Raw genomic sequence first — 15,186 nt, forward strand, 5'->3', positions numbered from 1 at the left:
TGTGACACACCTGACAATGTTCACATGCATGACACACTTAATACTAGAAGTCGCAGCTAAAGAAAGACAAAAACTTATATATCATTTCATTGTTGCTATTAATGATGCAAAGGAAATACAGACACGGGGGTTTGTATGATGTCAGAGTGGAGGAAAGGGATGGTCCAGAGGCCACCAATATTTCCAGTTGGGGCTGGTGATAGTAGTAATGGAGATTTTAAGTACTTGGCTTCTTTGTTCTCAGCTCTCTCCAACTTGCCACACACAGGACTGTTAAAGCACAAATGAGCTGTCAAAGTTCTGTTGACACACCTCCCAGATGTTGGTCACACTGGTCGAGAACTACTACAATAAAGGAAAGTCGGCGCCTATTACTCCTGTCGGAACTCTGCGTGACTGTGGAGCCATAGGTGCTGTGAAGAATATGGATGGTATCTGTGTACAGGGAGAGGGGGCTGTAATATTGGTTAAATTCTGCCAAATAAACTTGCGGAATTTGCAAACTTTGTGCACAAAATGTTTCAGAATTTGCAAATTTTGTGCGCAGAATTTTGCAGAATTTGCAAACTTTGCGAGCAGAATTTTAGAGTTTTTTTTGTACAGAATTTTGATTTTTTTTTTTTTTTGCGTAGAATTCTGGCAGGAGTAGCCTATGTTCCTTGGCTCCTACCAGGCACCCAGTTATAAAATTACCCCTAACGTATGCACAGTAACTAAAAGTAGTTCCATATTTCCAACTCTCCAGGGTGGTGCCAGCACATCAAGTCAGGATCATATTAGGACTATTCCCATAGTATCTGATGATTCTTATCAATCACATATGAGCATTTTGCTGTTCTTGGGCTTGATACATGAGCTGCACTTTTTGGGTTTGGTTTCTGTGATCTTGGGTCCTGCTGTCTTTTGTGGGTCAATTATTGCTCAACTGGATAATACAAATCTAGTACGAGATTCTTAGATATATGGGTTGCATGGCTTAAGTACATTTTGTTTTTACATAAAAACTTTATAAATGGCTGAAAAGAATTGTAAAAAGAAAGCTGCCTGGGGAAGGCAGGGAGAAAAAAGGAGGAACATTAGTGAACTGCACCAGATCGAATTACTAGTCTGTTCACAAAACTGTTGACTGGTTAGAGCATTTCAGAGGATTCAGAAGAAAAGTATCAAGAGCATGTGTCATTCAGAGCACTCACAAGTTGTTATTCCTGGGTCTCTCTCTATATCACATGAACTGCATACAAGAGAAGGTTTGCTGGTATTATTGCTTACCATCTCTCATCATGTCCCAGCTGTTCCACACTGAACCCACACACAGAATTGGTAAGCCAAGCTCCCCCTGGAAAAGTGTCTACAAAATGAAACAGTTGTTGAGAAATTTACATTAGTCTTGACTTCATACCACCACAAAAACGTTTGGCCACAAATTATTCTTATAACCACCAAGTTAAAGGAAACCTTCCACTGCATACAACCTCATCTTAAATCTCTAATGGTTAGTGATGCTAGGTGCCCGACAGACAGTAGATGTAAATTTTCAAAAATAACATCAGTTGCTAATTTGAAAATAAAATCATTTTCTTACCTTTGTTGTCTGATTTTATTTTTCTAATCTTGGGCCCTGTCTCTGGTTCTGCTACCCCTCTGTCTGTGCTCTGCTTCCTTCTCTCCATTCACTATTTATTTTCCATCTGTCATGTTCAGCTTTCTTCCATTTTTCTGCCTCCTCAAATCTAGCTTCCATCTCTTCCTTTCCTTTCCATCCATGGGCAGTAATTCCATCCCTCTCTCCTCTTCCATCCCTGTGCCAGCATTTTTTCCCTTCCTCACTTATCCATGTGCATTTCACATCCCATTCATGTCCAGCCATAACCCTTTTTTCTTTTTTCCATTCCCTATTTCCAGCATCTATCTCTCCCACCCGGTCCTGCATCTCTCTCTCTCCCTCCTTTTCTAGCAGTGAACTGCCCGCTGGAACAAAAGTTCTGGCAGAGGTGGTAGGATGCTACATAGGGAAGGCTGTGGGTTGGCCAGAAGCAGCATGTCTTTAGCACTGCTGGCCTTAAAGGCAAGTTTGGAGGGCCATAAGAAAAAGGGAGAGATGCCAGAGTATGCTTAGATTGTGAGCCCATTAGGGACCTGTAATAGCCTCAGGGATCACTTGCAGTATATCAAATGCTGAAAATAAATACAAAAAAATAAATATGCAAAGGGGGTATATGTGGGGGGGCGGGCAGTGGGAGAGGAAGAGATACTCAGAAAGAAGAAGAGAGATAACAGACCATGGGATGAGGAAGAAAAGAGAGAAAGGTGCCAGATCACAAGTCAATGAGCAGGGAGCCTAACGTGTTAATTGTGTTAAATTTATTGATTTGCTTATTTCCGATCTGAGGAATAAGGGCAACCTTCGAAAGCTAATCAAGAAATGTATTAAGTTATGTCCAATAAAAAAGGTATCATCTTATTTTCTTTTCCATGTTTTATTTTGTTTGATTTCTATTGATAACCTTTAAGAGTGGCTACCACACCTCTCTACTTAACATAAGTTAAAATTATAACAGGTTCATTACGTTAAATGTGCAGCCCTAGTAAATGGTAATAACAGGAATAGGCTATTTAAATGTGGAGATCCACATCATACAGATATTTCAAGGGGACATGGTTAGGGTATGATTAGCACAGGGGAAAAAAATCTACACATGTATTTTCCAGGTTTTACACCAGTTCAAAGGCATATATAAAATTTAAAAAGTGCTCATTTTGGCCAAGGCTGTCCAGGAAGCAAAATCGCTTCTTCCATGTGGATGTGCTGACAATTCCATGTGGAACTGCCAGGATCGTGCTGCTCCTTTTTTTTTTTTCTCACGTACAGTGTTATTTGTAAAATGGCTGCCCCCACTATTAGGCATATTTTCAAAGCACTTAGCCTTCCAAAGTTCCATAGAAACCTATGGAACTTTGGGAGGCTGTGCTTTGAAAATGAGCCCCTATGTGTGCCAGCAAACATATGTGCACTCCTGCAGGTAATTATAGGCAGGTCTTGACAAATTTCCTTTTGATTTAGCAGCTATCCTAAAAACTTAGGAGCCAGCAGCTGAGCCACCCCTCCCCCTCCCCCCAGCCCGGCTGTCTCCACCGAAGTTGAGGAGTGGTGAAGGGGAGTGTAGAGACCTCTTTTGAGGTTTACCACTCCTCCTGATTTACTAAGGCTGTTTTCCATTCCATGGCAGATCCTTCCCTACCTCTCTTCAGTGTCCAGCATACCTCCCCCCTCCCTTCTCTACCCTCTAGGGTGGTGCCAGAAGAGCAGTCAGTGTCTACAGAAGACTAACCCTGTGGCTGGTGAAGGGTGTTGAGAATCTGCACATACTTAAAGTGAGCTGAACCCAGCAGACATTGACCATATGTGGATGATCAAGTACCCAGGCTGACCGCAATGACGCTTTCATAGATGCTGTCACTGCTATGTCGGTGCTGCCCTCAAATTATGCCACCCTAGGTGGACCCCTAAGCCCATCTACTGGTCAGGCTGACCCTACATGGACCCCTAAAGTTTGGGATATATTGAGATAGCAAGAGCTCATTTTAGCCAGGGATGCAAGTGCCTAAAGTGAAGTTACTCACCTGTGGCATGTGTTCTCCGAGGATAGCAGGACACACATTTTCACATCTTGGTGATGCCATTCGACAGAGCCTGCTGCAGAGATGCTACCCAGCATTCTATATCTAGAATCTTTTGACAATATCCACCACACATGTGAGCGCCTTCCCACCCACCGTTGCAGCTCAGCTATTGTATTGTCTAATACAATAGCTGATAGAATTCAATTCCTAAGGGAGGTGGATGGGGTTGTGAGAGTGGGTGTGCTGTTATCCTTGGAAAACACCTGCTACAAGTGAGTAACCTCGTTTTCTCCGAAGACAAGCAAGATGCTGATGCATCCCCAGGAGCCACTGATACTGATGCCGAAAATCGATGGACCGGACTTCTCCCCAACAAAAATCATTTTATGCTATCCCTCATGACTCTTAATGCTTCTTCTTGCCATCTCTGAACACAATTTACAAGGAGGAGGATTATGGTCAGGCCCCAGACATGTGAAGGCTACAGTCAAACGGAGTTGTGGAGCATTTGTTGGTTCAAGCAGCCACTCTCCTATCATCAACGGTCTTCTTCAATTTTTTATTTAAATTGCTGGCAATGTATATTTCTGCCGGCATGGATGACAGCAATATTTCTTTGGGGATGGATCCTTGACACAGACGAGTGGCAAAACATGATGTCATGTCAGACAGAAAATACCCCCTGGAGTTGATATATCTAAGCTAAGCTAAGTGAAAGCATTAATAGTGATCTAAGTCTTTAAAAATACCCAGTAGTACTATTTGGGAATTAGTGAAAAATATTTGTATAAAAATAACCAAAGAAAAAAATACAACAAATATAAGAAACAATTTAAACAAAAAATTCAAGAAGACCAGTGATGATAAGAGAGTGGCTGCTTGAACCAACAAATACTCCACAACTCCGTTTGACTGAGGTCTTCACAACACAAAAACTAAGTTGTATATATGTATAAGCATTTTCATAAGGTGTAGCCAAGGTTTGTAGACATACAACACTGGCTCCATCGGATGCTGTTCTGCTTGTTCTTGGGAGAATACAATTTTTACCACTAGGTGAAAACCTTTAAAACTAAAACACACAGTACATATAATTCCAGCCCATGCAGGAAGTCCTGCTGGGTTTCTGGTAAACAAAGTTAAGAACAAGAGGTTTCAACACTTAACAGTGGTGAAGCATTCTTGAGATGCTTAACTGTCCTTGCAAATTACACAGCAGAGTGAAAGCAGTTAGACAAATATTAAATATTATTATTCTGTAACATGGATGTGCCCAGGGAAAGATCTCTAGATTTACTATTCCAAAATAATAATAATTAAAAAAAAAAAAAAACGGAGCTTCTAAATTTGTGCTCTATTTTCAGCTGAAAACTTATCTTAAGAGTTTAAACGTTATACTTATAAATTTAGGCTTTACTTCTATTTGCCTAGTTTCATGAGCCTAGTGTTACCAAGGTGTACCCCAAGGATCTGTCCTAGGACCTCTCCTCTTCTCCATCTATACCTCTTCCCTTGGTGCTCTGATCTCATCCCATGGCTTTCAATACCACCTTTACGCTGATGATACCCAGATCTAACTCTCCGTACCGGATATCTCAGCTGAAATCCAGACCAAAGTATCCGCCTGCCTGTCTGACATCGCTGCCTGGATGTCTCACCGCCACCTGAAACTAAACATGACCAAAACCGAGCTTCTCCTCTTTCCCCCTAAATCTGCCTCTCCTCTCCCCCCGTTCTCTATTTCGGTAGATAACACTCTCATCCTCCCTGTCCCGTCTGCGCGCAACCTTGGAGTCATCTTTGACTCCGCTCTCTCCTTCTCTGCTCATATTCAGCAGATTGCCAAAACCTGTCGTTTCTTTCTCTATAATACTAACAAAATTCGCCCTTTCCTCTCCGAGGACGCTACCAAAACCCTTACCCACACCCTTATCACCTCTCACCTAGACTACTGCAATTTGCTTCTCGCTGGTCTCCTGCTCAGCCATCTATCTCCTCTTCAATCTGTCCAAAACTCTGCTGTGCATCTTATATTCCGCCAGAGTCGCTATACTCATGTTAGCCCTCTCCTCAAGTCGCTTCACTGGCTCCCTATCCGCTTCCGCATACGGTTCAAACTTCTCCTTTTGACCTACAAGTGCATCCACTCCGCAGCACCTTTCCGCTCTCATCTCTCTCTACACTCCTCCCCGTGAACTCCGTTCGCTGGGTAAATGTCTCCTGTCGTCCCCCTTCTCCCCCACTGCTAACTCCCGGCTCCGTTCCTTCTATCTCGCTGCTCCCTATGCCTGGAATAGACTCCCTGAGCCAGTACGTCAGGCTCAGTCTCTGGCTGTCTTCAAGTCTAGGCTTAAAGCCCACCTCCTTGCTACTGCTTTCGACTCCTAACCATGACTCTCTTACTCAACACCCTCACTTATCACCCCTACCACTGCAATTTCCCCACCCCTAGCTGTCTGTTCGTCTGTCCAATTTAGATTGTAAGCTCTGTTGAGAAGGGACTGTCTTTTCATGTTAATTTGTACAGCGCTGCGTAAGTCTAGTAGCGCTATAGAAATGTTTAATAATAGTAGTAGTAGTAGTGTTAAGAGTTTAGCTGTGATTTTCAATTTCATTTCCCTGCTCTAAATCTGCCCTTGTTACCACTCACTTTTTATGTTCCTACATTTAAGAGTTTAGTGCAGGGGCGTAGCCAGACAGCCAATTTTGGATGGGCCTGAGTCCAAGTTGGGTGGGCACAGAATTCATGCCCCCCTGTCCCTAGGCTCCCTCTGCTCTGCTTCGCTGTCTTCTCTTCATCCCTCCTTCCACCTGCAAGCCCACAATATTAAATACCTGAGCAGGAGGGGAGCTACAAACCCCGCTAGCTGAAGATTTCCTCCTGCTCAGGCAGTCAGCGCTCTTCCAAACAGCAGCCAGCAGCATTTTCCTTGAGCTGATGCCATGGCCAGCAGGCTCTGCATGCATGAAAACAAACTAAGCATGTGCAGAGGGGCTGGTGTCAGTTCGAGGCAAGTTAAGCCAGCTGCCGTTTGAAAGAGCACCAGCTGCCTGAGGAGGAAATCTTCAGCTGGAGGGGTTTGAGGATCTCTACCAGCCATAGCAAGAGTGCCACAATTTTGGATGGGCCTGAGTCCAAATAGGGTGGGCCCTGGCCCACCCATGGCTACGCCACTGGTTTAGTGAAATTCTGAGCACAAATTTCAGAACTCAACCCTAGAGAGGCTGTTTAGGAGCATAACTCTCAAAACCAGAAGTATAAATCCTCTGAATATCAAGCCTTCGCTCTCCATTTGGGCTTTTCCCCATTTTGTGGGCTCTAAATGTTTTAGTGTGTTGTAACTTAATGCACGCTAATGAACTTACATGTCAATTTTTAAGTTAATGAGTGTCAAATCAAATTAGTACACACTAAATTTAGGGAGCACTAGCAAACCAAATGCACAGTAGAACATGCATATCCCAATTCTGTACCCTTCTTAGGGAGCATACTTTACACCCTATGATAGATTAAAGTATGTTTCTTTGGGAAATACATAGGCATTGTGTGTGAAACTCTGTTGGATGAGTTAACATGATAACTATACCACCAAAGGGCAGCTGTACCTCATCAATCTTAGGAAGCAATGCTACAATGTGACGAGCAAGGACTTCCCCAGCCTTGCGGAAAACATAACAGCAGAGCGAATCTCCGTGTTTAGCACCTATAGATAGAAAAAACATAATAGAGAAGCACTTTAATAAGGGCAGACCTCAGATTTAAAGACACAATTGGTTCCTGAAAACTGCATTTTGGAGTCAAAAAACAACACAGAATTGACTGTCTCATAAAAACAATGTTATCAGTAGTGGATTGGTTCCAGCACCATGGCCCATCAAAATAACCTGGAATTTTTGTTATATGATGTATTGTAATAAAGTAGGAAGACCTTCTAAGGCATCAAATTCTTATGTTACAATTTTAAAAAATGCCAAAAGATGCCTTCAAGATGCTGTCTTGAGGAAAAATTTTCCAACATTCTTTTTGCCAATGCCATCCTGTTAATCCTGCTGATTTACTCATGAAGTAGAGCAGGATGAGGGGAAAATACCACTGCTCATCTGAAACAGGCATTTCCTGTAGACAGCATGATTATCAGGCATACAAGTGGGGTGACATCATCTAAGATGATCTTTCACATCTCAGAACTAAGTGAGTAGATCTAAGCATGTGTGGGCTTTCCCAAGTGCAGTGATCCATAGCTTGGGATGGAATCCAACTCTTGGAGAGGTTTGGGGGTGGGTGGGTGGGATGAATCTATAGAAAACACCTGTTACAGGTGAGAAACAATACTTTTTCCACTGAAAGGCAGGATTGAGTCATGCACAAAAGGGGATACTCAAAAGCTCAGGGCTGATTGATCATCTAGAGTTTGTCCATTATCCAAGAGATGCCCAGCAAGGAAAATGAATATGAAAATTGCTGATGTTACAGACAGATTGGTTAGCATCAGTTCAACTGAGTGCATGGTCTCCAGCTGTAGACTGGTCCAAGCAGTAGTGAAAATAAATGTATGAAGGGAGTTCAAAGTCACTGCTCTGCAAACACTATGAGACCTGAAGTGGCTCTGATTTGGTAAGGTCTGCCTTTAGATTGGTTTTAGTTTAGTTTACTAGCATTTGCTTTGCTATACCGCCTTTGCTAACTTTATTATGTAAACCACTTTGATCTGCTAAATTTGAAAGGACAGAAAGTAACTGCAATACTCTGATAGGAAAGATAAGGCCATTCATACAAAGCAAAAGTCAAAGATAAGGTAGGAACCTAAACAAGGGGAAAGAGGTGAGGGGGTGGGGAGGAAGGAAGGGTGAGGAAAACAAAAGGGGTAAAGGCATTCCTGTAACAAAATGGTCAACTAAGCCCAATTAGATGGTACCAAAAGCTAAGTTAGAGAGCCAGGTCTTTAAGGATACTTTACATTTTTTTGAAAGATGATTCAGCTTGAATTTCTTTTGGAAGAGTTCCACGTGAAAGGGGTGGCAAAGAAAAAACAGCAGCATGTTGATTCTAACCTAGCCTTGGGCCACCAAGAGGTGGCTGTTAATCAAACGTAAAGTACGGGCAGGGGAGTAGGGAATGGTGAAAGCTGAAAAACAGCATAAAAGACCTAGTTGAAAGGCCTTAAAGGTTAAGTGTAAGAAGTTTGAACAAGATTCTTTGATCGACAGGAAGCCAGTGGTGAGATTTCAGCGGGTGGGGAAAATGCTCAAATTGATGAAGAAGAATGGCAGTGTTTTGCACAGATTGCAACTTTTTTTTTTTTAACTGGTAGCGTAGGCAACCTAGGCAAATATTACAATAAGCAAGCCTTGTAATTAGAAGAGACAGTATAAGAGAGTGAAAAGATTAAGGGCTAAAATATCGGCAAACAGAACATAATTGACACAAAATTTTAAAAAAAGGAGGCGGTAGGGGTGCAATGATGTCATAACAGGAAAAACAACAGTATGACATTGTGAGAAGGTTCAGCCGGTTTCCCCATCACTGAGCACAATAGCAAATAAAAAAAATAAAAAAAAAAATCACACTTATTTTCACTTGAAGGTTTTTAGGTGTAAAAGCATAAATAACATGGAGGTTTTTCAAGTAGTATTTTACAAAAAAAAAAAAAAAGCCAAGTTTAAAGACATTAGATATGAGTTGTGTAAAAGAAAGTTGGGAATCTAGGCTGACCCCCAAATAATGGAAGAAGTCGACTGGTAGAGTATCTGTTCCCACAAGGCTACAGTATTAACAGAGGATACTACGCAATTTTTCAGTGTTTGACTATTAAGAATCTGTTCTGTTGGGGTCTAAGGAGACAAAACAGCTGCAAAGATTTCCTGTTTTATTTGGTTCTCATAATATAAGCGAGAGACCTGTTACAGTCCATATTGTGAAGGGACTTCTCACGTAGATTATATGGTATAGAACAGAACATAAAAAGCATTTTTTTCCTCATTGTCGTGGAAAGGTGTGATTGCCTTTGGTGAGAACGTAGGATGAATATGTAGAACTACGTTGATGTCATGAAACTAAGCATGCAATTCATAGATGACCAAGACTTGATGTTCAGCTAGAACAATAAGTAATCACTATTAGAAAACGATCTTTACAGGTAAGATGCTAGACTAAAGCAGATTATATTGACCCGAAAAGGTGGCTTCAAGGAATTTACAAGAATAAGACTAACCCCCATGGAAAGAAAGCTTCTGAATTGGTGGCATGATATGAGAAACGACTAGATGTTGTGAAGCTGGAAGTCTATCAATACGGACATGATAGGCTGAGTGCACCAAGATGTACTCTGATGCATGACATCTGCAGCCCTAGCTAATGGAGATGGTACAAATAGCTAAATATGGTATTTGGAGAATACCAGCTAGGGATGTGACTCTTTAGAGGCATAGGCACACCTGGTAGAATGGTTTTCTTGCTGTGACCAAGATGTTTTGAATGGGTGTTGATGGACACAGGATGGAAACTAAACACTAATTAATTTGAATATAGAAGGGTGCTCTTCCTTGTGTTATCTGCAATATAAATATTTGAAGTTTGCATGGAGGAAGACGTGTGACTTTTGAGAAAGGAATCAGTTGACAAGGCCAGTATGCTGCTATGAGAGATTGTTGCAATGGGACTTTTTTTTTTATTTAAAAAAGCTTATGCAGGGTTTTTGCTACGATAGGGACGGGAGACCAAGCATAGAGTAGCCATGTCCAGTTTATAGCCAGATTGCAAAAAATAGTGGATTAAATCTTGATTGACACCACAGAAAATTATTCTACAATTTTTGTTAAATATTATTGCACAAGATAATATAAAATAATTTATGGGAGGAAAAAGACCTCAGTGGGTCAAATCACACTTAACAACTTCGTTACTAAACAGTGCTACAATAACTGACCCTCGCTGTAATCACAGGTAAAAAAAACCTCCTAAATTTTTCAAAATGCTCCACACTTTCAAACTACAAATAATCCCAAATCCAATTCTAAAGAGTCCTAAATACTTTTATCATTATGTCCTCACATACTATGTTTCTTCTTAAATTAATTTTCCACAGTGCCTTTCAGTGCACTCTCTCATACAAGTTCTTCATAGCACTTTATTATTATAACTTTATATACTCCAGTTTTTTTCTTTGCTTGTTTAGATGTGATTTTTTTCCACATGAAAAAATGGCAATTTCGCTGTCCAACTGAATTAAGACTAAGTGATCCTGATAGTGGTGTGCAAACACTCAGACTAGAATATCACAGGGAGCTCCATACGATTAATATGAAGCAGCCGTTCAGCTTGTGACCAGGTTCCCTGAATAAGCTGAGAGCCGAGACAGGCCTTCTTCTAACTGGTGTTAGAAGCATCCATTATGAGGAGGGAGGAAGATGTTATTGGTGTAGCCCTGGTTGAGTTGAATTCAAACATCCCCCATTGTAGCATAGTTCAAAGTGAGGGTGACAGATGAATTACATTACAGTGAGGTTGGGTATGTTTATTCCACTAAAATTTGAGATCCTATTGAGGCCTTTTCATTTTCAGGTGGCAAATATTAGCCAAATGTCCAACATCTGTAAATAGGCTCTGGCTGTGACTCTCCTGGAGCTTTGCATCTTCTAAGCATAAGGCATTAGGGTTTAGTAATCTGTCTTGTGGCATAAAAGTTTTAGTTTGAATTGAGTCCAGAAGAGCTCCCATGAACAAAGTCTTGTTTGCAGGTGACAATGCCGATTTCTCAAAGCTGATGATAAACCAAAAATGTCATTTTTGCACTAAGACTATAGAAAACTAGCAAGTACAACCGTTAAGTGGTAATGTGAGCGTGCAAATTGCATTACACATAAATGCAAGGACATTCATAGGGGGAGGCACATGGGTGGGGCATGGATGTGTCAAACAAATTATGTACTTAGGTTATAGAATACTGTAACGTACACGCTAAAGTGCCACATTTAGGTCTGCCACAGACATGGCTTAAGTGGGTGCACCTAAACATTGGTGTGAAAATGCTGACTTACGCTAATATTCCATAACAGAATCTGGAACTAGGATGGAGTTATAGAATTTGTGCTCAGCATGCTGCATTTGGCGTCCTTTATGGAATGCCCTCACATTGTTTTGTGTGAGGAAAATGAAGCAGCCAGAAGCCAATCATTAAGGAATGGAAAAACTAGAGGTCCTTATCTGTGCAGGTAACAGTCATCACCACGAGGCATTTGGTGAAAACTTCAGGCGCCAACAAAGGCCAAAATGGAGGGACTTTGATCTGGTAATGGTCAGGAGGTAGAAGGAACCAAAAGTAGTTTCTACATATAGGATGAACTGGAATGTGTTTATAAGCATCTTTGATATCCAGTGAGAGCAGCCAGTTTCCCTTCATCAAGTAGGGGACGATGCCTCTCCTGGAGCAGAGCAGGTCCCAAGTCCCACTGTATTCCCCATAAGCAGATGGGTATGTGTTCGAGACATTTGAGACCAAGTCGGGAACTGAATTGTTGGCAGACACTGAAAATTAAGGTGGCTACCTATTTTGATTATGTTTAGCACTTAGGAACCAGTTGTGATCTTTTCCCACTGTTGAAGAAAGAATTGCACCCGACCCCCTACAGGTAGGACAGGGTAAGGATCAGTGTTCTCTCTAAGCCACTGTTTCCCAAGTCCAGTCTTGGAGTACTCCTTGCCAGTCAGTCGACACCAGGGCACACACAGCACTGGATTCGGAGGCTGCACCACAGGCTGAGGGCCAAGCGGGGCTGCAACGGGCAGTATGGCAAGCGCCTGTACTCGATACAGATGCACACTATTGCAGAATGCCAGGTCCAGATACACTCACTGAGGGTTGACACCGGGAAAGGCTCCAAGATAGGCTGAAAAACTGATGAGGCCAAGACGGGAGCCAGGACCTGGCTGCCTGGAGACAGGCGCATCAGCACCTCCTGGACAGAAGGGCAGCGATCCTACCAGTGTTGACGCTTCTTGAGTGCCGAATCCCTTGATGCCCCGGAACTCCCAGCACCATGCGTTGAGGATGACCGATGCCGATGCTTCTTGGCCTTCACCTGAAGCTCGGCATTGAGACTCCTCAGTACCAACAAGGACGATGTCAAATACTCACGTTGCCTTGGGGTCAGGTCTGACGCTGGTCAGTCCCGGGGCCATGTCCATCAGCCGGCATCAAGACAGGTGGAGACCCACTCGACACACCACTGCTCAATGGTGTCAATGGGTCTCGAAGCAGCCATACGGACCAATGTTTCCAATGCAGTCTTTGACATCTAACTCCGATCTGGCTCCAAACATCCTCTCACGTTGAGCCTCTCTGGCTGTTTCTTCATCTGAAGACAAAGGACACAGTTGGCAGGGCTATAGTCAGGCCCTAAGCACTGAAGACATCAAGAATGGGTATCTGTGCCAGAGATCGTCTGACTGCACTGGGAACAGCGTTTAAAGCCAATGGGAACTTTAGTGGACATGGAAGGAAAAACTTCCAAGGTGAAATTAAAACACGCGATGATGCCTGAAAAAAAGCAAGGTACCACAGAAAAATTCACGGGAAAGACCTGACCGGAGAGTAGGACTAAACACGGTCCACAGTGCGGGAAAAAAAAAGGAAACTTAAAAATCAGCAAAAAAAAAAAAAAAACTAAACTAAAAATCTACGGGAAGAAAAGGGGAGAAAAACCTGAAAAGGCACAGCGAAAAATCAAACAAAAAGCAGCTGAAAAGGCACCAAAAAGCTCTTCCGAACCAGACGTGACAAGAAACTATAGACGCAGTCCTCTTTTTACCGCGGTAGAAAAACAACTGCGGTAACTGCACCCTCGCAGTGGGAGAGAAGGCACCTGCGCATGAGAAGTGGAGCGTGTCTCGCGCTCCACAAAGCTCTTAAAGCTTGTTATAAAGCCCAGACCGGGCAATGTGGTGCCGCATTACCCACTTGTGAGAATTAACGGCCTGCTTGTCCTCAAAGAATTGAAGAAGCCCAACATACTGCCAATTGCACAATGTGCTGCTAGGCGGTTTACAATATAATACCATAAATTAAAAGAAAGGAAGCTGCAATCTTACAAGAAAGGTAGGAAAAACAGAAAAGTATATAAAGGATGGACATGGACAAATCAGAAAGGAAAGGGGAAAGGGAAATGGGACTTGATATACCACCTTTCTGAGGTTTTTGCAACTAAATTCAAAGCGGTTTACATATATTCAGGTACTTATTTTGTACCGGGGCAATGGAGGGTTAAGTGACTTGCCTAGAGTCACAAGGAGCTGCAGTGGGAATTGAACTCAGTTCCCCAGGATCAAAGTCCACTGCACTAACCACTAGGCTACTCCTCCACTCCAGAAGACAGAACAAGGAGAATAAAGGGATAAAGAGAAAAGGAAAGAAAGGGAAAGGAAAGGCGGTGCCACTGACTGACAGGGAGACCAGCGCTCAGCTACAAACTAATCTGAACAGCCAGGTTTGAGTATAGGAAGAGTTCCAATAAGTGTGCTCTATGATAACAGAAGGCAATACCACAAGTGATATGAAACAGGAGGGGGAGCAAGTAGTGAAGCCTGAGAAGAACGTAGGGACTATGCAGGAGTGTAAGGAATCTGTGATTCTACTTGAAGGCTACGAGCACTGCTGCTGTCCACGTGCACTGCTAAATTAATGTAAAGATACAGCTTGGAGGCACCAGCCAAATTTGTGTAAAATGCAAACTGTAGAGAGCTTGGTTTATAATATAAAATCAAGACACAGGTACTTCTGGTACTCTAAACGGGTAAGCCTGAATTTCACAGTCGCCATTGTTTTTTTAAACCACAGCCAAAGAAATGACATGCTCAGTGGCAATCTATGTGTTGTGTGTCTCTTGCTTATACTCTTACCCATCATTACTTACAAAAGACTTCATGAATTACACTACTATACCTTCTGCCAGCTTCCGGCAAAATCCCGCAAACTTTGATTTCTCAAACGTCCTGTAGAGATGTGTCAGGATACCCATTTGATTTGACACCTGCAAGAAAATCAAGTCACAAAATTGCAGAAGAGTGTAACCCTTATTAAGTACACTAGCAAAATCAGGCCCCGACTCTCAAACCTCCTGGCTGTAAAGAACAACGCCAGAGAATTAGAGCAGGAACAGCGCGCCAGTACAATTCCTTAATGCTGTACACTGATATGCAAATATAGGTGCACTGTTAGCATAGAACTTTAAGGGGTTGTTCTGGTGTGCTGTTCTGTATTGTGCCTGGTGCATGCACTCAAGAACAGCTCTTGTGCGGATGCGCCTGAGCTGGTGCGTGGAGACGGAGCGAACAGGGGGATGAACAGAAACGAGTCATGAGCCGCTGCAGACACCACTGGAAAAAGTAGTGAAGTCACAATTCATTGGACCGGACGATTCACCATCCTGTCCCCACTCACAAGGTAGAAAGCACTGACCTGCCAACTGCTACATCAGATCTGGAAAACATGCCTCATTCATACTTTAGGGATGAAAAAACACATGCACACATTTTCCTTTCCTAACTTGCAGCTGCTCTCCGACCTCCAG

The 15,186-nt window shown here is 42.6% G+C and overlaps 1 protein-coding gene across 1 annotated transcript in view; it reads right to left on the reverse strand.

The window, feature by feature from the left end:
• NAGK (N-acetylglucosamine kinase) overlaps window positions 1-15,186 on the reverse strand; it is a 112,499-nt gene that overhangs the window by 24,852 nt on the left and 72,461 nt on the right. The window contains exons 7-9 of the mRNA XM_030190970.1: window positions 14,559-14,646; window positions 7,228-7,325; window positions 1,270-1,348 (exon numbers count right to left, since the gene is read on the reverse strand). Of these exons, the coding sequence (XP_030046830.1) occupies window positions 1,270-1,348; window positions 7,228-7,325; window positions 14,559-14,646 (265 nt within the window). The remainder of the gene's footprint in view (window positions 1-1,269; window positions 1,349-7,227; window positions 7,326-14,558; window positions 14,647-15,186) is intronic.

Source organism: Microcaecilia unicolor, chromosome 2 (assembly GCF_901765095.1).
Source record: "Microcaecilia unicolor chromosome 2, aMicUni1.1, whole genome shotgun sequence".
NCBI classification, from domain to species: Eukaryota; Metazoa; Chordata; class Amphibia; order Gymnophiona; family Siphonopidae; genus Microcaecilia; species Microcaecilia unicolor.